At 42.1% G+C, this 23615-nt stretch overlaps 2 protein-coding genes and 1 non-coding gene across 3 annotated transcripts; 2 read left to right on the forward strand and 1 right to left on the reverse strand.

The window, feature by feature from the left end:
• Positions 1–9856: 9856 nt before the first annotated feature.
• LOC125531532 (receptor-like protein kinase FERONIA) lies at positions 9857–11539 on the reverse strand. The gene has a single exon (XM_048695909.2). It carries the CDS (start codon positions 11429–11431, stop codon positions 9920–9922), a length of 1512 nt encoding a protein of 503 aa, XP_048551866.2. The 5' UTR covers positions 11432–11539; the 3' UTR covers positions 9857–9919.
• Positions 11540–13720: 2181 nt separating this feature from the next.
• LOC125531533 (U6 spliceosomal RNA) lies at positions 13721–13826 on the forward strand. Its single transcript, XR_007293311.2, has one exon. It is a non-coding gene; the product is annotated as a U6 spliceosomal RNA (small nuclear RNA).
• Positions 13827–22073: 8247 nt separating this feature from the next.
• Positions 22074–23426, forward strand: LOC147986672 (uncharacterized). Its single transcript, XM_087540116.1, has 4 exons — positions 22074–22269; positions 22390–22472; positions 22558–22690; positions 22786–23426. Exons 1-4 carry the CDS (start codon positions 22086–22088, stop codon positions 23424–23426), a joined length of 1041 nt encoding a protein of 346 aa, XP_087396242.1. The 5' UTR covers positions 22074–22085.
• The last annotated feature ends 189 nt before the right edge of the window (positions 23427–23615 follow it).

Raw genomic sequence — 23615 nt, forward strand, 5'->3', positions numbered from 1 at the left:
GAAGCCCAAAGCTAGACATAAGCCTGAAACTGAGTGCTTCTACTACAAAGGGTATGGTCACTGAAGCGAAACTACCCCAAACATTTGGCGGATAAGAAGGATGGCAAAGAGAACAAAGGTAAATTTGATATACAGATTATTGATGTGTACTTTACTAGTGTTCATAGTAACCCCTAGGTATTTGATACCGGTTCAGTTGCTAAGATTAGTAACTCAAAATAGGAGTTGCAAAATGAATAGAGGCTAGTTAAGGGCAAGGTCACGATGTGTGTTGGAAATTATTCCAAGGTTGATACGATCACCATCGCACACTCCTTTTACCTTTGGGATTAGTGTTGAACCTAAAATAAATGTTATCTGGTGTTTGTGTTGAGCATGAATATGATTGGATCATGTTTATTGCAATACAGTTATTCATTTAACTCAAAGAATAATTGTTGTTCTGTTTACATCAATAAAACCTTCTATGGTCATACACTTAATATAAATGGTTTGTTGAGTCTTGATCGTAGTGAAACACATATTCATAATATTGATAACAAAAGATGCAAAGTTGATAATGATATTGCAACATACTTGTGGCACTACCGTTTAGGTCATATTGGTATAAAGCGCATGAAGAAACTCCATGCGGATGGACTTTTCGAATCACTTGATTATGAATCATTTGATGCTTGCGAACCATGCCTCATGGGAAAGATGACTAAAACTCCGTTCTCCGGAACAATGGAGCGAGCCACTAACTTATTGGAAATAATACATACTGATGTATGCGGTCCGATGAGTGTTGAGGCTTGCGACGAGTATCGTTACTTTCTGACCTTCACAGATGATTTGAACAGATATGGGTATATCTACTTGATGAAACATACGTCTGAAACATTTGAAAAGTTCAAAGAATTTCATAGTGAAGTGGAAAATCATCATAATAAGAAAATAAAGTTTCTACGATCTGATCGTGGAGGTGAATATTTGAGTTACGAGTTTGGCCTTCATTTAAAACAATGTGGAATAGTTTCACAATTCACGCCACTTGGAACACCACAACATAATGGTGTGTCCGAACGTCGTAACCGTACTTTATTAGATATGGTGCGATCTATGATGTCTCTTACCGATTTACCACTATCATTTTGGGGTTATGCATTAGAGATAGTTGCATTCACGTTAAATAGGGCACCATCTAAATCCACTGAGACGACACCGTATGAACTATGGTTTGGCAAGAAACCAAAGCTGTCGTTTCTTAAAGTTTGGGGTTGCAATGCTTATGTGAAAAAGTTTCAGCCTGATAAGCTCGAACCCAAATTGGAGAAATGCGTATTCATAGGATACCCAAAGGAAACTATTGGGTACACCTTCTATCACAGATCCAAAAGCAAGATATTTGTTGCTAAGAATGGATACTTTCTAGAGAAGGAGTTTCTCTCGAATGAAGTGAGTGAGAGGAAAGTAGAACTTGATGAGGTAATTTTACCTTCTCTCGAATTGGAAAATAGCTCATCACTGAAATCAGTTCTAGTGATGCCTACACCAATTAGTGAGGAAGTTAATGATGATGATCATGAAACTTCAGATCAAGTTACTACCGAACCTCGTAGGTCAACCAGAGTATGATCCGCACGAGAGTGGTACGGTAATCCTGTTCTGGAAGTCGTGTTACTAGACCATGATGAACCTACGAACTATGAGGAAGCGATGATGAGCCCAGATTCTGACAGATGGCTTGAGGCCATGAAATCTGAGATAGAATCCATGTATGAGAACAAAGTATGGACTTTGGTGGACTTGCCCGATGATCAGCAAGCCATTGAGAATAAATGGATCTTCAAGAGGAAGACGGACACTGATGGTAGTGTTACTGTCTACAAAGCTCGACTTATCGCAAAATGTTTTCAACAAGTTCAAGGTGTTGACTACAATGAGATTATCTCACTTGTAGCAATGCTTAAGTCTGTCTGAATCATGTTAGCAATTGCCACATTTTATGAAATCTATCAAATGGATGTCAAAACTGAATTCCTTAATGGATTTATTAAAGAAGAGTTGTATATGATACAACCAGAAGGTTTTTTGTCGATCCTAAAGGTGCTAACAAAATGTGCAAGCTCCAGCGATCCATCTATGGACTGGTGCAAGCGTCTCGGAGTTGGAATATACGCTTTGATGAGTTGATCAAAGCATATAGTGCTATACAAACTTGCGGTGAAGCCTGTATTTACAAGAAAGTGAGTGGGAGGACTACAGCCTTTCTGATAAGTATATGTGAATGATATATTGTTGATCGGAAATGATGTAGAATTTTCTGGAAAGCATAAAGGAGTGTTTGAAAGGAGTTTTTCAAAGAAAGACATCGGTGAAGCTGCTTACATATTGAGCATCAAGATCTATAGAGATAGATCAAGATGCTTGATAATATTTTTCAATGAGTATATACCTTGACAAGATTTTGTAGTTCAAAATGGAACAGTCAAAGAAGGAGTTCTTGCCTGTGTTGCAAGGTTGAGTAAAGACTCAAAACCCGACCACGGCAGAAAATAGAAAGAGAATGAAAAATCATTCCCTGTGCCTCGGTCATAGGTTCTATAAAGTATGCTATGTTGTGTACCAGACCTATTGTGTACCTCACCATGAGTTTGGCAAGAGGGTACAGTAGTGGAATAAGGACATGTTTCTCGGTTATGGAGGTGACAAAAAGTTCATCGTAAAGGGTTACGTCGATGCAAGCTTTGACACTGATCCGGATGACTCTATTTCTCAATCTGGATACATATTGAAAGTGGGAGCAATTAGCTAGAGTAGCTCCGTGCAGGGCATTGTAGACGTAGAAAAATTGCAAAATACATACGGCTCTGAATGTGGCAGACCCGTTGACTAAACTTCTCTCACAAGCAAAACATGATCACACCTTAGTACTCTTTGGGTGTTAATCACATGGTGCTGTGAACTAGATTATTGACTCTAGTAAACCCTTTGGGTGTTGGTCACATGGTGATGTGAACTATTGGTGTTAAATCACATGGCGATGTGAACTAGATTATTGACTCTAGTGCAAGTGGGAGACTGAAGGAAATATGCCCTAGAGGCAATAATAAAGTTTTTATTTATATTTCCTTATATCATGATAAATGTTTATTATTCATGCTAGAATTGTATTAACCGGAAACTTAGTACATGTGTAGATATATAGAAAAACAAAGTGTCCCTAGTATGCCTCTACTTAACTAGCTCATTAATCAAAGATGGTCAAGTTTCCTAGCCATAGACATGTGTTGTCATTTGATGAACGGGGTCACATCATTAGAGAATGATGTGATGGACAAGACCCATCCATTAGCTTAGCACTATGATTGTTTAGTTTATTGCTATTGGATTATTCATGACTTATACATGTTCCTATAACTATGAGATTATGCAACTCCCGAATATCGGAGGAACACCTTGTGTGCTATCAAACATCACAACATAACCGGGTGATTATAAAGATGCTCTACAGGTGTCTCCGATGGTGTTTGTTGGGTTGGCATAGATCGAGATTAGGATTTGTCACTCCGTGTATCGGAGAGGTATCTCTGCGCCCTCTCGGTAATGCACATCACTATAAGCCTTGCAAGCAATGTGACTAATGAGTTAGTGACGGGATGATGCATTATAGAATGAGTAAAGAGACTTGCCGGTGACGAGATTGAACTAGGTATGATGATACCGATGATCGAAAATCGGGCAAGTCACATACCAATGACAAAGGGAACAATGTATGTTGTTATGCGGTTTGACCGACAAAGATCTTCATAGAATATGTAGGAACCAATATGAGCACCCAGGTTCCGCTATTGGTTATTGACCGGAGATGTGTCTCGATCATGTCTACATAGTTCTCGAACCCGTAGGGTCCCACGCTTAACGTTCGATGATGATTTCTATTCTGAGTTATGTGTTTTGATGAACCGAAGTTTGTTCAAAGTCCCGGATGAGATCATAGACATGACGAGGAGTCTCGAAATGGTCGAGACATGAATAATTATATATTGGACGATGTTATTCAGACACCGGATGAGTTCCGAGGGGTACCGGATGACTACCGTAGTGCCGGGGGGTTATCAGAACCCCCAGGGGAACTAATGGGCTTTCACGGGCCTTATGGGAGAGAGAGGAAGGTCCACAAGGGCAAGCCACGCACACCCCCCATGGGCTAGTCCGAATTGGACTAGGGAGGGGGCGGCGCCCCCTCCTTCCTTCTCCTTCTCTCTCTCTCTCCTTCCTTCCCCCTCTCTCCCTTTTGGTGGAATCCTACTAGGACTAGGAGTCCTAGTAGGACTCCCCTCTTGGGTGCGCCCTAGGGGCCGGACGGCCCTTCCCTCCTCCCTCCTTTATATACATGGGGAGGGGGCACCCCAGAACACACAAGTTGATCTTTTAGCCGTGTGCGGTGCCCCCCTCCGCAGTTACACAGCTCGGTCATATCGTCGTAGTGCTTAGGCGAAGTGCTGCACCGGTAACTTCATCATCACCGTCGCCACGCCGTCGTGCTGATGGAACTCTCCCTCGTCGTCAACTGGATCAAGAGATCGAGGGACGTCACTGAGCTGAACGTGTGTTGAACGCGGAGGTCCCGTGCGTTCGGTGCTTGGATCGGTTGGATCGCGAAGACGTTCAACTACATCAACTGCGTTAATAAATGCTTCCGCTTTCGGTCTACGAGGGTACGTAGACACGCTCTCCTCTCTCGTTGTTATGCATCTCCTAGATAGATCTTGCATGATCGTAGGAATTGTTTTTGAAATACTGTGTTCCCCAACATATACTTGTTGCTCTAGAATGAATGCTCCACATCTTCCCTTTTCATGCAAATTTAATGATAATGAAACCTTAGCTTCTTATGCTAATGGTATATATGATTACTATGATGTGGAACGAATAGAATAATTTGTTGCTTTTAAGGGTGCGTATGAAATTGAATCTTTGTTTGAAAAGTTTGAAGATTTTGATGATTCAGTTTATAGACCTGAAAATCTTGCTATCCTTAAATATTGCTATGATAATTAAATACAATTACGATATTGATGTATTTATTGAGAATAACTCCGTTGTCCAAGAAAAGACTCATATTTTGGAGGAGTATGGAAGAAGAAATTGATGAAACTGCGAGCTCATTGGATGAAAAAGATGATGAGTGGAGCGAAGAACAAATGGAGGAAGAGCGGATTGATCACCTGTTCCCACCTTCTAATGAGAGTAACTCTTCAACTCATACATTGTTTAATTTCCCTTCATTCTTACCGAAGGATGAATGCCATGATAATTGCTATGATCATGTTGATTCGTTTGAAATATCCCTTTTTGATGAACTTGATGCTTGCTATGCTTGTGGCCAAGATGCCAATATTAATTATGCTTATGGAGATGAACTTGCTATAGTTCCTTATGTTAAGAATGAAATTATTGCTATTGCACCCATACATGATAGTCCTATTATCTTTTTGAATTCTCCAGACTACACTATATCGGAGAAGTTTGCACTTATTAAGGATTATATTGATGGGTTGCATTTTGCTACTACACATGGTGATTTTGATGAATATAATATGCATGTGCTTGATGCTCCTACTTGCAATTATTATGAGAGAGAAACTACATCTTTGCTTCTCTATGTTTCCAACATGATAAAATTGCAAGAAACCGCTTATGCTATGTATTGGCCTTTACTTGATGTGCATGAATTGTTCTTGTATGACATGCCGATGCATAGGAAGAGAGTTAGACTTTGTCATTGCATGATATATGTTGCTTTGTGCTCAGTTCTAAATGCCAAATCATTGTTAATTAAAATTGGCTTTGATATACCTTGGGATCCGGGTGGATCCATTACTTAAGCACTTTGTGCCTAGCTTAATGGCTTTAAAAAAAGCGCTGCCAAGGAGATAACTCGGAAGTTTTAGAGAGTCATTTATTTCTGTTGAGTGCTTTTATAAAGTTTAAAAACAAAAACACCTAGAGGGGAACATAAAACTTTTCAAAAAGGAAAGTGAAAGTGAGAGAGACAAGCATTGTTGAAGTGGGGGAGCTCCTTGAACTTTGTTCATGCTCACGAAAACTTTGTGAATCTTAAATTACAGAAACTTTTCAACAAAAATAATTATCCTCTTGTACAATTCCATTGTATTATGAAAATAATGTGTCAAGGTTTTCCTTTCGGATGATTAAATTGCTTGTTGGTTTGTGCGGTGCAAAACAGAAACTTTGGCTGTAGTGCTCGATTTTACATTTTTTACTGGAACGTCAAACGGTTCCGAAACTTTTTGCACACTCCTTCTATACAAAATGTTTATTTTTTCCTAATTTTTCAGAATTTTACTAAACACCTAACTTTTATTATCTTGCAAAGTACTTCTAGTTTTATTCTTGCAAAGTAGTTCTAGCATCACACCTACAAATTAGATTCATACTTGTTTTCGGTAAAGCAGACGTCAAGTGTGCGTAGAGTTGTATCGGTGGTCGATACAACTTGAGAGAATATTTGTTCTGCCTTTAGCTCCTCGTTGGGTCCGACACTCTTATTTATCAAAAAAGGCTACAAACGATCCCCTATACTTGTGGGTTATCACTTAACTTTCAGGTTCTATCTCCCCTAGTTTCCAAGTCTGCACTTGTTATTTTCCTTACAACAGTAAGCTATCAATCCTGTTAACCCTTAGGTCTTGATGTCACATGATTTATTTATTTTTGAATTCCAAACAATTATTAAAATAAACAACAATGATTAACAAACAACAATGATTAATTTAAAACTTCAAAAAGGAAAAAATTACAAAAAAATCAAAAATTCTCAAAGAAATAAATCCAAAATAATACAAAAAGTTCAAAAACGACATAAGTAATAATAATATTGAATTTCAATGAAAATAAAATAAGTAATATTATTATTATGCCATTTATTCATTTAATATCTTTAAATCTGTAAATCAAAATTCGACAAATAATATATCCATTATTATCAGAAAAATGGGACCATGATGTCACACCTTCACTATTTGAGTTTGAAATTATTATTATAAAAACAATAATTATTTAGTAACACTAATATTTATTGAATAAGTTGTTTGACCAGAGTTTGACCATATTTCATTTTTTTAAACTTATATTAACTAAAGAATTTTTGTGTGTTCAATATGAACCATTCAAAGCCATATCCTTAAATTTCAACCATTTTTGACTTCATTTGTTATTTTTTCATGCATTTAATGATTCTTTGAGCTAAATTAGTCTGAAATTGAAAAGCACTACAAATGAACTTTGAAACCCTAAACCCGGGACATAAAACATTTGAAACTCTATTCTAAACAGAAAACACTAAAGGTTCAAACCCTAAAACCTAACGCTAAACTTGGAAATCTAAACCCTAGCCCTAAACCCTAAAACGTCTAAAACGTCCAAAAACTCTATTTTCCCTTTGGAATTTTGTGATTTAAAAAAATTGTCCTAAACCCTAAACCCAGGACTTAAAACGTCTGAAACTCTATTCTAAACAGTAAACACTAAAGGTTCAAACCATAAAACCTAACCCTAAACTCTGAAATCTAAACCCTAGCCCTAAACCCTAAAAACATCTAAAACGTCCAAAAACACTATTTTCCCTTTGGAATTTTGTGATTTTAAAAAATTGTCGAAACGGAAAACTTGATATATTATTTGTATTTTTCTGAATTAGGATGATTTAGTTATGATTTTTCCAAGTTTAATGTGGTAAAAGGCTTTAGTCCCGGTTGGTGTCTCTAACCGGGACTAAAGATAGACCTTTAGTCCCGGTTAAAGACACCAACCTGGACTAAAGGGCCGGCAGAAAAAAAAATTAAAAAAAATTAAAATTTTTCCCGGTTGGAGATACCAACCGGGACTAAAAGGGCTTGCACCGTTCGAAGCCGGTCGCAAACCCTTTAGTCCCTGTTGGTGTCTCCAACTGGGACTAAAGGTCCCGTTCGAACTGGGACTAATGCGGACACCAATAGGGACTAAAGGGTTTACGACCGGCTTCGAACGGTGCGAGCCCTTTTAGTCCCGGTTCGTAACGCGGCCGGGACTATTGCTCCGATCCGTCTGGGACGAAAGACATGTTTTGTACTAGTGAAGGCAGGTGAGGTTAGTTCATCGCTGCTCGGTGATCCAAACGTTGTCACTTCTAAATTAGTCCTGCCATAAAACAAAGCGGCTGGACAAATTTGGAATATACATGAATGACTCACGTACACCCCCCCCCCCCCCCCCCTCCCCCGGTTTGGCACATCTATAATGATTATTTTAGAGAGCATAGATTAGGGGGGATGGTGTTTTTTCCCACAACATCAAACTCAACTTTTTTTTGTTGTGAAGCTCCAACGCTGATAAAAAAAAAGCACCACATGTGTATGTATCAACTAAACCGATGATCTGGAGATGGTTGTCCATTGTCGTCAACTCTTTAGTGAAGTCTTAAAGCACTTACCAAGAAGTTGAAGAAAGCTTGGGCAAGCAATAGTGAAGGAAATAAGAAGACTTCAGGACGTGCATCCTACTTGCAACGCACGGGAATGAGAAATCTAGATACATGGACCACTCCTAGCTTATTCCAAGATTTGCGATGAGTCCATAAAAACATCATCGCATGACCCAACACATGGAGCCGGCGAGTCGGTGTATGTGGGTGTTGGGCCTGTTTGGTTGCAGCCCTGGGTTAGATTTGCCCGCCTGAAACTTGCCTGGGATCTACCTGAGATGTGTTTGGTTTGCTTCCTGAATAATCTAACGCTGCCTGGCCTGAGAAATCTCATAGTGTCATTCGCCTGGTACAAAACCGTGGAGGGCCATTAGCCTGGCCCAGGCTAAGCGGATAGGACGCTTGGACTGCTGCCTGGCTTGCTATTTTGTTGTCCTATCCGAACTGAAGAAGGCATGCATGATGTGACATGCTTTATTAAACATAACCTGTGGCCAGGCGTGGCCATGAACCAAACGACACTAGCCTGATTAGGCGCTCGATTTTGTCAGGCACAATGTTGATGACATGAACCAAACAGGCCTGTTATCTTGGAAAAAATGACAGCACACTATGCACACTACTCCCTTCGTTTTAAATTACTCGTAGTAGAAATAAATGTATCTAGAACTAAAATATATTTAGATACATTCATTTCCACGACGAGTAATTCGGAAGGGAGGGAGTACTTGTGGTGACAGTAGTCATGTGGGTCGACTTGCCAGTGCCATGTCAAGTGTATCATATTTCTTCCTCCATTCTATTTGTTCTTTCTTCGATGTACTCTATTTGATGATTATTTTGTAAGGTTTAGTCTATTTGATGCCTATACTGTAAAGTTTACACTTCACGTACCCTCATCAATGACTACCAGAAAACCAAATAGGGACTAAATGTACAGGTTTTATAGTTGTGGCACTTTTGAATAATATACCTAACAGCTGCGAGAATGATTTCATATTTTGTCTATTATTTTCTTTTCTACCTACTTTTTCTTCATTTATTTATTTTTTTTCCGCTGTGATCTATCCAAAATTACATAAAATATTTAATACACGATATAATATATGATATACATTTTTATTAAACATAAGACAGTTATTTTATAAAATATGTAAAATAATTATAACACATGGATTTAACTGTGTACATGAACTTTTTTTTAATAAAAATACGATCTTTTAAAGAAAATATATACATAAAAAGTTTAATGCGTGAATATATTTTTATAGATTTTTTAGGGGACTATATGTTTATAGATAAACAAAAAAATTAGATGAATAAATTACTTTATATATATGCAATGAGCCTTTTCTGAGATGCACGAACTTTTGTATTCCCGCAGCGTAAATAAAGGAACTTTATTTCTCACAATATGGGTGCATTTATAACTTCATTGGGAAGGCCCATTTATGTCTGGCCCGACTTAAACAAAGCAGAGCTTTTTGTTGAGCTAAGGAGACCATGGTGGGCTGGTTGCTCAGGAACGGCTTCTGGCTCGCACACGACCACCGACGTGGCCTTTCTGCCCCGTCTGCAAATGCCGCACGCGCATAGGCAGCCGATCAGCACCGCAAGGAGGCCACCGGCGACCGCTCCACCCACGGCCGCGGCGACGGCACTCTTCCTCTTGAACTCTCCTTGGTAGGGCTGCTTCTGTGGGATCGGCAGGTTGGCCCCGGCGAGGTTGTTGCTGCCGTACGTCTGGAGCTTGAACACCTCGAGGCCGTTGAGTATCGCGTCGAAGTACTCCGGCCTGCTGCTGAGGTCCGGGTGCAGCGCGACCCACATGTCCGTCTGGCCGGAGCCCGTCGTGACGACTAGGTAGTCGGTGTACACCGGAACCCCGATCCCCCCGCTCCGCCCGATAACGTCCATCTGCTCCTGCGCCGTCTGGTTGTTGATGTAGATGAAGAAGGAGCGCTGGTTCACCTTGGTGATCGGGTACAGGACCTCGCAGAAGTGGAACCTCAGGAGGTAGTAGAACCCCGCGTCCACGGGCAGGATCCAGGTGAGGTTGTAGTTCAGGTTGATCTGCGCATACGGGCCCATGGACCTCGCCGACGCGTACACGCCCTCCGGCGCGATGTGCGGCGGCACGGACGGCGGGTACCGGATGGTGACGTTGCTGTCCTTCTCGAAAGAGACCCCGACGGCCGCGCCGAATATGTAAGGGATGTCGGTGTTCCAGGTGCGGTAGAAGCGGCCGGAGTCGTCAGCCGGGGAGACGGCCTCGCCGCCGACGTTGAGACGGTACATGGTCTGGAAGGCCGTGTCGGCGCGGATGGGCATCCGGTCAGGGCGCCCCCCGTTGGCGAAGGTCGGCACCGGCGCCGTGAAGACGTCCGGCGTGGGCACGATCTCGATGCCGTTCACGAACGCGTAGTGGGAGGAGGCGCCGGGGGACGGGGCGAACGTGACGTCGAGCTTCCCGCCCGAGCTGACGTTGAGGGAGAACTCGCGGACGAGGTAGGCGGCGTCGAGCGCGAGCGCGGCCTGGGACGCGTTGAAGTCGCGCAGCAGCGTGACGCCGCCGGCCGTGACGCCGAAGAGGGCGCCGGAGGCGCTGCGGTTGCCGTAGTCGGCCGGGTAGAAGTAGAGGCGGAGGAACACGCGGCCTGGGCTGACGAGGAAGGTGTACGTGTGGCTCGACGCGAACACGCGCGCCGTCACGTAAGGCACGGAAGAAGGCAGCGATGGGTCTTGATACGACGCACGGGCCGCGACGCCGGCGTTCGTCGATGCCAAGAACTTGGACGTCGAGTCACCTTCCCACGCACGGCCGTCGGAGTCGGTGGCCGGGGCGGACGCGCCGCAGCTCAGGCGGACCTGCCCGGCAGAGTCGGTGGAGTTGTTTCCGCCGCCTTCCGCGGCGGCAAGGGACACGATGGCTAGCAGCAAGAGGCATCTGGCCATGGCCATGGGACTACTAGCTCCTAGGAAAGCTAGTGCAGTGGGGTGGCTGGCTGGTCGGCCCGTCAGTTCGAATCACGATTCTTTGGCGTGTAATGGGCTGTGCAGAGCGTGGTGGTGGTGGGGGGCGATATTTATGGGCTGTGGAGCACAAATGATTTCTGTCGCTGTCCATGTCTAGTGTCTACTGCCCTGCTGAACACGGTGTGATAATGGTAGTATCATGCGTTTTTACCCGCGAATGACACACTGAAAATGTTCTGTTTCCTCTCACAGGTGGAAGTGGAGCGGGAGGAGAGGAGGAAAACGTGTTCGGCCTCGGTGGATCCAAGCTGGCTGGCGGCCTATTTCTCCAACGCGCTATGGGCAATGGCAAGCAACCAGCTCCAGACGCGAACCACCGACCGACGCCCGCTCTCGTCGAATCTCGAATGGGTCAAAGACGCCTCCAATCCTCGACGAAAACAACAGCCCACCCGCCCCGCAGTCACCATGTCAATTCACGTCATACAGGATTCGGCTATTTACAGGTCATCTCCAGCGCTTCAAACGATCTCCTCTCATGGTCGCCGAGCTTGACTGCTCTGCTCTAGTGCTCCTAAGCGTTCAGCGTTTGAAGCCACGTCGGGGGGTTTTTGCTTGCCGACTTCGATCGCCGTCACTTAATTATCGCGTCATCTTTTCCGGTAAAACAAATGCTTTGCTAAGAATGGTGGGTGCGTCAGCCGGAGCCAAGCTCATTTAGGTAACAAGGGTGCAAACGCAAGAATCTACCGTATTAATTAAGAACACACGCATCAAACAGAGGACTGGAAAACATATCGGTTGTGCTAATTCTCAGTCGACTAAGAATTAGCTATGTCTCAGTCGACGAGTTTTTTTTGGGTACACTTTGATTGATCAGTGATTTGTGGCTGAGGTAGGTATTCCTCTCGTCCAAAAACGTACTGGGCTTTGTCCACTGGGCAGAGCGTACCTTCAGGGGCTTTGCTCTGTATCTAGCCGTGGGCTGCGGCTTGAGGTCCTTTCCAAATTCTCTTTTTTGTTTTTTTATTTTCTCACTCATAGGTCTCCCATGCCAACATTTTGTATTTTTCTTTTTTGATGTTGGGCTTGTGTGTACAGTACGAATCACACTGGTGCAGCTCACTGTGTGTATACATGTACCTTTTTCTTTTTTATATTTCCTTTTTCCTTTTGTATTTTAGTGTTGTTTTATTTATCATTTTATTTGTATAAAACTGTTTTCACTTGTATTTCTATTTTTATTTTTTTAATTTCTTATTTTATAAAAAATGGAAGAACTAATTTCTTTTAGAATGGACATTTTGACAAGCATTTTGCATTTTTTAAGTTTCGGTACTGTTAAATCTCAAACGGCTTAGACTTCACAAAGTCGTCAACCGTCTGCGTTACTTGCTTTAAGAATCGCATTGGATTGTGAGTTTTCTCATTTTGGCATGCTAAGGCGTGCGACCAACTCGCTTTTTTTCTGTTTCTTTTCGGCTTGGGCTCTTTCTTTTTTGTTCTTTTAGATTCTTTTTTTTTTGTCGGGCCTGTTGTTGGTTGGGGCGTGCTGGACGGGCCTAAAGTTTTTTTTGCCTTTTGTTCCTTCCATTTTTGCATTTTTTCCCTTTATTTGTTGTTGACTGCCTTTTGTAGTAAACCGGGGTTGTTTGACTGCAAGGAGTTAGGGGGCTGGGGGTTGAACATGTGGATTCTCTTACAATGTGCAATAGTTTTAACATATGTAGACTTTTTTATTGGACATTTTTTGTGCATAATTTATTTTAATATGGGATAATATGTTTATTTCACACGTATGTATGTACATATGCAAATATATTTTCCATTTTGGTATATCCTTCCTCCATACACTTTTTTAAATTTGTTTCGTTCATATCGTTTGACATGATATTTTTCAAAATATTCGTTTTTGTTCGTTACTGTTGTCAATTCATCTTCCCTATTTTTTATATTCATTTATTTTGTTCCCTTTTATATTCTGTTTTCGCGTATTCTTATTTTTTATTCCAATTATATGTTCCTTTTATTTTCTTCACATTTACTTTTTTTTGTGATAGTTTTCTCCATTTTATGTAAAACTATTTTTTATTTTGTCGTCTTTTCGGTAGATGGAGAATTAGTGATATCTCGGTTGATTCGGTAGCCATGCATTCTAGACACTAAGATGACGTGTCGTCGTGTGTATTTGTTTTTATGGTCTTGTTTGTCTTTATATATACTATCACCTCTTTCTTTTATTATCTTTTTAGTTAAACTGAAACGGATATTGTTGTCCCCTCGGGGACATCTGATAAAATTGTAACAATATAGAGAAGTTTAATATGGCCCCTGTGTAAGGATGACACACACAAATTTGGAAAGAAAGAAAAAGATATTTGGACTAGTAGGGGGGTGCCGGCTAGTTGCATGTTCATCACTATACATGCAACTGCAAGTGTTGAAATTGGACTGCAACTGCATGCCCCCCAAGGCGACTGTAACTAGGCTAGTAGGGGGTGTCGACCAATTGCATGTCCATCACTAGACATGCAACTGCAAGTATTGGAACCAGACTGCATGTGCGTGGCCCCAACGCGATTGCAGCTGGGCTAGTTGGGAGGTTGTCGGCTAGTTGCATGCCCATCACTAGACATATAACTCCAAGTGTTAGAACCGGATCACAATTGCATGCCTCCAACCCGACTTCAACTACACTAGTAGGGGTTGTTGACCAATTGCTTGTCCATCACTACACATGCAACTGCAAGTGTGAACCAGATTGCAACTACATGCCCCCAATCTGACTGCAACCGGGCTAGTAGGGGGGTTGTCGGCCAGTTGCATGTCCATCACAAGACATGCGATTACAAGCGTTGAAACATGAATGTGATTGCATGCCCCTCAACGCATCTGCAACTGGGCTAGTAGGGGGTTATCGTCCAGTTGCATGTCCATCACTAGTCATTGCAACTACAAGTGTTGGGACCGGACTCAACTACATGGCCCCCAACACGACTGCAACTGAGCTAGTAGGGGGTTATCGTCCAGTTGCATGCCAATCAATGGACATGCAACTGCATGGACCCCAATGCGGTTGCAACTGGGATAGTAGGGGAGTTATCAACCAGTTGCCTGTCCATCACTAGACATGCAACTGCAAGTGTTGGAACCCAATTGCAACCGCATGCCCCCAACGTGACTGCAAATGGGCTAGTAGGGGGGTTGTCGACCAGTTGATGTCCATCACTAGGCGATGCAAATTCAAGTGTTGAAACCCGGCTGCAACTGCATGGCCCTCAATGTGACTCTAACTGAGCTAGTAGGGGGTTGTCGGCCAATTGCATGTCCAACATGAGACATGCAACTATACGACCCTAGTGCGACAGCAACTGCATATCCCACAGTGCGACAACAACTAGGTCGATATGTGGTTTATCAGCCAATCGCATGTCCATCCCTAGACATGCAATTAGAAGTGTTGTAACCCGACAACAATTGTATGACTCCCAAAGCAACTGCAACTCATGGTGAGAGGGGATTGTCTTCAGTTACCTTTTCACAACATTTTTAAATATTCATGCGTTTTCTTTCTTTTTATTTTCATTTTTTGTTCTCAATTTTTAAGACAAAAACATGAATTTTATTTAAATTGTGATCTTTTTAAAAACATGTAATATTTGTCAAATTTTAAAAATTGTGAACTCTTTTCAAATTTGCGATCAACTTTTGAATTCATGAGCAATTTTTCAAATTCATAAATATTTCTTAACTTTTTTTGTGCAATCAGTACATACAAACACCACATACACCATGCGTGCAATATGTCTTCTTGTTTTTTTATACATCTTATTTTTTAAAGTATCACCACTCGGTTACGCGCGCGCACACACACACATACACATAGACTAACCCACGTTGTTGCATTTCCATTGTTAGGGCGTAACTTAATTTAGAAAAACAGTGTACATGGTTTTCTTTTTTACTATCTATTGTTTGTTTTTTTACTCGTTTGTTAGATAAATGATTTTTTAATGATACAGAATGATTCAACTCGTACATCCTTTTCCTCTAGTTTTTTCTCCATTGTTTACCTTTTTCTTCAGCTTCTATGTAGTGAGCGAATATTTTGTGGTCCTCCGATGGTTTGTCAACAAAACAAGAAAAATCACAAAGAAAAATACAAGAAAACCCAACAAATAGACAAAACAGCCTAAAGAAACTATGCAGCGAGACAAGTCCATTGAAAAAATAAAAGAAGAAAAAGGTAGAGAGAGAGACGAGCCCAGCTCAAGACAAGAATTGAAAGCAACGGGCAGTACAGGTGCATGGATAATACGCTGCTTACAAAGGTGGAGGGCGCTGCTATGGAAAAAAAAGATGGACGACGTCATCGACTTAAACTTCGTGAAGTCTAAGTCGACTGAGATCTAGACACACCCAAAACATATAGGCTATTATAATTTGGGTCTCTCGGTCATAGGCATGGGACAAAACATAAAAATCCTAACTAACATAGTCAAATAAGAACCAAGCTGTATTAAAAAAAGGAAAAATAGAAGAGTCATTAATGTTATCGTGCTGTTAAGGACCTTGGTCTCAGTTTTCATGTGTAGGGTAATTTGAAAACAAAGGTTCAAGTGGATTGTAAAACTTCTGCATTTTTTCCGTTGGAATTGAGATTAGCAGAATTTTTCACACTCTCCATTCCTTTGAACCAAACATATGAATAGCCCCAACATATAATAGTTTCCTATTCCTGTGTTTTTTTTTCACTTTTTCATTGAACAAAAGATACCCTTGGTTGTCACATATTTTTTTAAAGAGCTTCCTCTTCGATTTTAACGAAACCATCATGTCTTATCTTACAAGCTACCGAAAGAAAGCAACAAGTAGCAGGTACCTAGAGCAAATGAGGAACTTGTGCTTTTGGGCATCCACAGACTGGATCCTCAACAACATGAGCACAGACTGCCTATTAACATGCAATAATTTAAGCACACGCTGCCTATTAACAACCCTGTGAAAGGTTCAACACACAACAAAAGGAACTTCAACACATCGGGGTGTTGTGGCAAACCAAGCACGAAGAGACAACAACACAATCACCCCCTTACCATGTTCATCTCTATCCGCCAACACTTTGAAGACTTCGTTTGCTATCATTTGAACATTTTTACCCCACATCGCAGTGTTTCTTGTCTTTCCAATTTATGCAAAAGGACCCAATCGTTAAGCCATCGAGCAATCATATAACATGAACACATGGATCAATACTATTTTTGTTTTCGAACACAATACTATTCCTTAGTTTCTAGATTGTCTCGATCAAAGCAGAAACGCCAACTATCATCCAATGTTTCTCAAAAAAATTCAAATTTTAACAATCCAGACATAAAATAAGTCATGGATGTTATTAGGCACATCCAACGAATTGAAGACACATTTGAAAATGTTTCAAAACATCCTAGAAATAGAACATTGCATGAAAAGATGGTCAATTGACTCATCTCTTCTACAAAAGGGACAAGTTTTGTTACCAACCCACTCCCTTCTACTCAAATTGTCTTTAGTTAGGACACTTTTCCTAAGTACTAGCCATGCGAATACCTTAATCCTAGGCGGCATCTTAACCCTCCACAGAAACCTATGAGGGAACATGACTCCATTCTAAAATCTTATTTCTATAGTAAGATTTGATTAAATATACAAATCACCTTTGTCATCAAAAAAGGTTTTTTTATCAAAATTTGATCAGATCATAGAAATATTGATAGAATTCATCTCTAAATCCATCTGTGCCTAGGGATTTATTATGGTCCATAGTAGAAACAACATTTTTTCCTCCAGGGAGAAGTCTGCAGTTAATTTACTTGCAACTTCAACAAGTTTAGTCTTGGGTCATCAGTATCTAAAGAGCTATTTTGAGACCTTGGGGTGTCCAAAGAGCCTTTTATAAAAGGCAATAATACAAGTGACTAGTTCCTTTTGTCACCCTCAACGTTCACCTCATATGATCCATATAATTCATGGTATTTTTTCTATGTCTCCATTAGCTTTAGTATGAAAGTATCTAGGTTTGATATCTCCCTCAAGGAATTCTTTAATTTTCACCCTCATGTTAGTTCCTCGTGTTTCATAAGCATGTCTAGTTGTGATCTCAATTCTTTTTGTTCATGTCTCGTCTCAGTCGTAAGCCCATGTATCTCACAATTTTATCAATGTTATCAAGTTTGATCAGGATATCCTTATTCATGTCCCTACATCAAGCATTCATGTTTCTATGCCATCCTTTCGGCTTAGCCCTGAGTTTTCTCAATTTATTTTTCCATCTATCTAGGTTAGATCCCCTCAAAGCAGGCCCTAACCAGGTTTCATAGACGACCTTCTGAATACCCTACATTAGAAACTAGGAGTTTTCAAATCTAAAGATAGGATAAATACTGGCATATTCCCTAAGTCTTCATGACTAATGATAACAATGGTTATTTTCTTGTTTTCTTTAGCAACCTTTTTATTATTAGCATATTTTCTCCACGCATGTTTCTTTACAACATAGATATGTTTATACTCGATGTACATGCCAAAATTGTGAACTTATTTATGGTTGTATCACTAAGATACATTTTCAAAAATGAGTAATATACAACTTGCACTGCAAAAAAAGAGCAATCAAACCACGGGGTGTTCGATGATCGTCGACTTACATTTGATTTATGGTAAATGATTTAGAACAATATTCACATGTGCTCGCGTATTTCAATTTCTTCCTTTTTGTTAAGTCTGTAACGACCTTATGCTTCCCTCCATTGTATCTATCTTCCCATGTTCCACCAGAAGCATCTACTTCATCTTTAACACCCTCCCTCCACAAAATTTCTCTACTAAACAAAAAGGGTGATGCTTTCTCCACGTCTACCACCCCATTCTATCTCTCTTAAGCATTACAATGTTCTCTCTTTCTCTACCTTGCAAGCTCCTACATATACGTTGTTGCCTGTCTAAGATGTCTCATCATACCTCCCGAAGTGATGTGGCACCGAGGAAAAATATGCAGAGCCTCTTCAATCCATGTGATTTTAAGAACACGGAATAGAAAAATGTTGAATTGCGGTGGTGTGCCCACTTGAATCCTACATGGTTGTATTTCTCCCAAAAAAATCGGATGCACTACATGAAAAACAAATGATCTTTCCTCATAAGGTTTGAGCGCACATACAATTTTCTCTAAGTAATAGTGCAAGGGAATCCTTAACAACATTATGCGGGGTTCGATAAAAAAGGACAACCATGTCGAAAAATTCCCTAAGGACTATAATTCTCCAAAATTTCAATGGGGATCCTCTGAATCAAATAGGCTCTATATTTATCACTAACCATCCTAGATCATAGTGTAATCTATGAATCAAATTCTGCCCGAAAAGGGAAGGTGCTCATGACTAGTGAAAGATGACTATGAAGGGTCTACTTCCAACCATGCAGAATGGTAAATACGGACTAAAGGATGCCAAAATGAATTCGGTTACAAGTTCCGACAAGACACTTGGGAAAGCAAGCATCAACAAGAAGTTGAAGTACTCGCTTTTATCAAGGGATCTAAACTGCCACTAGAGTGGATTTATATACCAATCCTATTGGACTTAGAATGTGTTCTTGTGTTGAAATATGTTCAGGCCATATGGCACAGGCCCAGGGGTCCTCATAGCCTGGATTATGGGGATATATTTGTTGGGACTGATACCAAGATTTTTTTTATCTCACATGAGAGAGTGTGATACGGTGAATCACAAACTTGAACAATTAGGCCAACAATCTTTACATAATCTCTCCCGGTCATGGAAGAAAAAAAAGATACATGTAAGACCACATAGTCAAGAAAGTGTCAAATGGATGGTGCTCTACATGGCCATTTCAACTGGTGAAACGACTGTCATGGGAAATCTAATGAAATTAGGGTAACATTCATCTCTCTTACACCAATATACAGTTTTATTGCGACCATGCTTAGACTGTTGGATTCGTCATTTTTTTGCTCTAACTGTGTTACTTTTTATATTGTTGTGTTGCAACGGTCAGTGTATAATGCGCAAGCTTGTGTCACAAACTCACATCACATTTTTGGCAGGAGTGTGTATGTGGTTGATAACTCCAAAATTTATGTTATTTTTACCTCTTGTTTTGTGCTCCAGCATTAGCCTTTGTCCGATTTTACTCCGTTGGAGCACCTCTTTTTGCCTGTTAGAATGCCAATTATAGACGTCTTTGGGAGTTTAAGAAATAAACGCCAAGATATGGTGATAAAATCGCTTCAATTAACGTGATATAATATTACCATAAAAGAACAAAGCAAAAGGAAGAAGAGAGAGGCTTCACGGAGGAGTCTAGAGCGCTTGACGAGGCATAGTACGAGTGTGTGCTCGTACCGCACGTCACCGTCTGGTCCAGTATTTCACCCCTGTGAGGTCATATCAATCGTCAGATGTTCATAGCCACCAGAAACCACTCCAGAACGTAAAATCTTAGCTCTCGGAAGGCATCCAAAGGTTGAATCGGCAAGGACTCTGTCATCGCCATCATCGTGTGCAAGGAGGTGACGACACCAACCATCTTCATCACCATACCATCTCCATTTTGTTGTAATATAGAACCCTAGTGAATCCCTATGTGTATTGCTCTAATTTATCATCCATGCTTGTCACTGCTATTCATGTGATGTTCGTCATCTCCATGTGTGAATAGTTCCCTTAGTTATCGGGATATGGATGAACCTTGGTATGTATAGGTGTTGAACGCTTATAAGGATATGATATTCCATGTTGAATGTCTGATTTATTAGCCTTCGTGAATGTCGTGAAGGAGCCCCACTCAAACATTTTCGGCTTGTATGGCCACAAAGCATATTACTATCATTGTAAAGGTTAGGATGTTGAGTTAATTCAAGGTGACAGTAAAATACTCTCTACCTCGTCTTTGCAATTTTGATAGGGGAATAACAAAGATCCCTTAGTATGGCCGCGTCCACGGGGAAACCCTTAATTACTTTAGTGAGAATCGAAGTTGGGGAAACTATGGTAGTGGCATGCGTGGTACGGACTACCTCGAGTAGACCGTATATTATGACCGGACCCGCCCAATTACAAACATCAAGAGCAGCTCAAGTATCCAACCTAGAACTATGCAATAGCATACATTATATTGGACACCTACCGATGGGAATTCTAGACTCCCTGGGAACGGTTTAATCCTTTTGTTGGTTTCATCGGTTTATTCACCTCACTATGTTCTTTTATTTCTTTTATGCTATTTACTTTTGTCAGTGCTATGCTCAAAATCCTTACAACCTTTCGCCTTTATTTTGCTTTGCATCTACCATTAACTTACAGGCACATATATACCACTATATAGTGTCACAATAACTTTGAAAATCAGCCATTGGGTATGCTCCGTCCAAGAGTTGAGAGACGATAAATCCAAACAATATCATCCGTTGAATAAAGTTTTCATATCACTAGGAATGTCATGTGGCTTTTTAATCGAATCCCCACTAGCGTCTCATATTATTCTAGAAGTATCTTTTTCCCATCCCAGGAATTTGATTCTCTAATAAAAAGAAAGTAATCGAACAATCTAGATTCTATAGAGTAGGGACATGTCTAATATGATTCGTATGGAAGGAAATAAAATTTCGAGAATGCCTTTCACCCTGCTATTATATATGTCCTGATGTGAAAAGCACATATAATTTACTAGTTCCAATAAGTCTCTATAAGGGGCAAATTCCAATTCATGCACTCCCTGTGGGATTGATACTCCTACTTCGAGAATGCCACAACTAAACTCTATCCACTTGCAGACCATTGTTGGTGTTGTAATTTGCAAATAAATGATTATGTTACTTAAGATCTTGATATGTTGCGATCCTGTAAATTTTCAATAGAAGTGTTCGAAGAGTTGCATTGGTGCGCAAGTGTTTGGGTTCTATTACAACAACACACACAATATGTTACAAGCCTAAAGACAACAGAGTTGACATCTTAGTGGGAGCAGCTGTGCTTGGAAGAATAACTAGAAAAAAACACAATATAACATTGATGCAGACGAAGAGATCGAACATATCAACATGATGAATGCAGCGCGCAAAAAAAACATGACGAATACAGAAAACAAGATTAGATGGTCAAATATGTTGTATCACACAACAGGGTCTGTCCAAATGATCACCAATGCCACGTACATGAACATGGTACTCACAAGCTGAAGTTTGTATCTTATTTTCAATTTTTCGAGGGAAGAGGGGAATAAGCAGCTTTATTCATGAATTTCCTTTATTCCGAGAGAGTCTGTTCTCCCATCAGAAAAAAAAGACTCTGTCCTAACAGGCCGGCTCCGCGACCCAAGGTAACTGGATCTCTCCGGGTAGGCTCGTACCGCAAAGCCATTCTGGGCCGACCCCTAAAAAAAAGCCATTCTGGGCCGTAATTGGCCCAGTCTAAGTCAAATAAATAGAACAACGGCTCTCCATCCACAACTTCCCCAAATCCAGCTTCTCTGCTTCTCGCGAGCACAAAGGTTGGGGGCGCACGGCCAGCATATATACACCGGCGACGTTCGATCGTTGGCCTCGTAGCATCTTGGCGTGCGGTGTTCCCGGAGACGCGAGATGGGCGACTGGAAGAGGAAGTCCATTGCTGGCGGACCGTCGCCGTCGATGGGCGACTGGAAAAGGAGGTCCATTGCTGGCGGACCGTCGCCGGAGACGCCCAACGAAATCATCTCCGGCGCCTTGCACCTGGATTTCTTCTACCGCCCCGGCGCCGCCCGCGTCGCCTTCCCCATCGGCAGAGGTAGATGACCAAGAAGACAGCACGCCCTGTTCTTTACTTCTTTCAGGCCCGCACGGTTCTTGATTTAGGCCGCGGTTCTTGAATTCTGCTCTGAAAGTTTCCGTTCTTGGTTTCTTGCAGCCGATCAGAACGGTGGCCAAAGGAGGATGGCGGTGACGCCGCCGGCGACCATGGCGCCACCGTCGCAGGCGCAGCAATGCCAAGTTAGCGCTCCGTGCTCGTCGTCTACTCAGCTACCGCCGCCTTCTGAATTGCTGCGTTGAAATTGGATTTCTTGGTTTCTTTCAGCCGGCTGGAACGGCGCCGACAGGAGGGAGCGGGTTGCGCCCTGGTGGCCGCCGGCTCAGAATCAAGGTCCGGTCGGCTTCTCAGCTACCTCCCCTTCCCGAGGATCTCGCTTACCTCTTCACCAACGTTGAATGTAGGTTCCCGCTGCCCAGGAAATATTCATGTTTCTGTCATTGGCTTAAGGTTCTTTGATTGGTGATGGAAGCTTGGCTTGGTTGTTTCTTGCAGTCTACAGCGATGACGGCGAGGAGGCCGGCGAGGACGAGGATGAGGCCATGTTGTTATGGAGCAGCGAGGAGGAGGAGGATGGGGAGACCATGTCGTCAGGGCGCAGCGATGAGGAGGGGGAGGAAGATGGGGAGGACATGTCGTCAGGGCGCAGCGGGGAGGGGGAGGATTTGGAGGACATGTCGTCAGGGCGCAGTGAGGAGGAGGGGGGTGGGGAGGCCATGTCGTCAGGGCGCAGTGAGGAGGAGGAGGCCGGCCAGGAGGAGATGGAGGAGGAGGCCGGCCAGGACGAGATGGAGCAGGAGGCCGGCCAGGAGGAGGCCATGTTGTCAGGGCACAACGAGGATGATCAGGTGAACGTGGACGCCATGCTGTATTGCCATGAAGCATTTCTGTCACAGAGGGAGGAAGAGGAGGAGGAGCCTGAAGAAGTCCAGGCCATGTGCGTGCGATGCGACTCCCTGGAGAGGTTGGTGACGCTCTTACCGTGCAGGCACGCCTCCTACTGCGAACGCTGCTTCGCCATCGTCGACCGCCGCCAGGGAGCAGGGCGGCTGTGCGCGGTTTGCTGGCAGCCCTATGCGCGGGGGCACCCTCAGTCCGGAGGTCTGCAGCCCAAGCCGAAGAAGAGCTCCAAGTAAGGCAAGCGCCACTGTCGCCTGTTCGAACGTCGAACTCCTCTGTTCCTGTTTCAGTTCGGGCAGTCTCCTGTTTCATTCATCTCGGGTGCAGTAACAGGTCGCCTAAATCGATCCCAGTTCTCATTCTTTTGTGTTTGGTTGATGGGGAATTATACTTGCAGTTTTTCGTTGCTTGTATGATGCACAGTT

The sequence above is a fragment of the Triticum urartu genome, chromosome 2A (genome assembly GCF_056163025.1).
Source record: "Triticum urartu cultivar PI428250 chromosome 2A, HENAU_Tu73, whole genome shotgun sequence".
Taxonomy (NCBI): domain Eukaryota; kingdom Viridiplantae; phylum Streptophyta; class Magnoliopsida; order Poales; family Poaceae; genus Triticum; species Triticum urartu.

Excerpts from the sequence above, each read along its gene's own strand:
- LOC125531532 (XM_048695909.2), bottom strand. The coding sequence starts at position 11,431 with ATGGCCATGGCCAGATGCCTCTTGCTGCTAGCCATCGTGTCCCTTGCC.
- LOC147986672 (XM_087540116.1), top strand. The coding sequence starts at position 22,086 with ATGGGCGACTGGAAGAGGAAGTCCATTGCTGGCGGACCGTCGCCGTCG. Across the intron at positions 22,270-22,389 it reads CGCCTTCCCCATCGGCAGAG|CCGATCAGAACGGTGGCCAA; the intron begins GTAGATGACCAA and ends GGTTTCTTGCAG. Across the intron at positions 22,691-22,785 it reads CCTCTTCACCAACGTTGAAT|TCTACAGCGATGACGGCGAG; the intron begins GTAGGTTCCCGC and ends TGTTTCTTGCAG.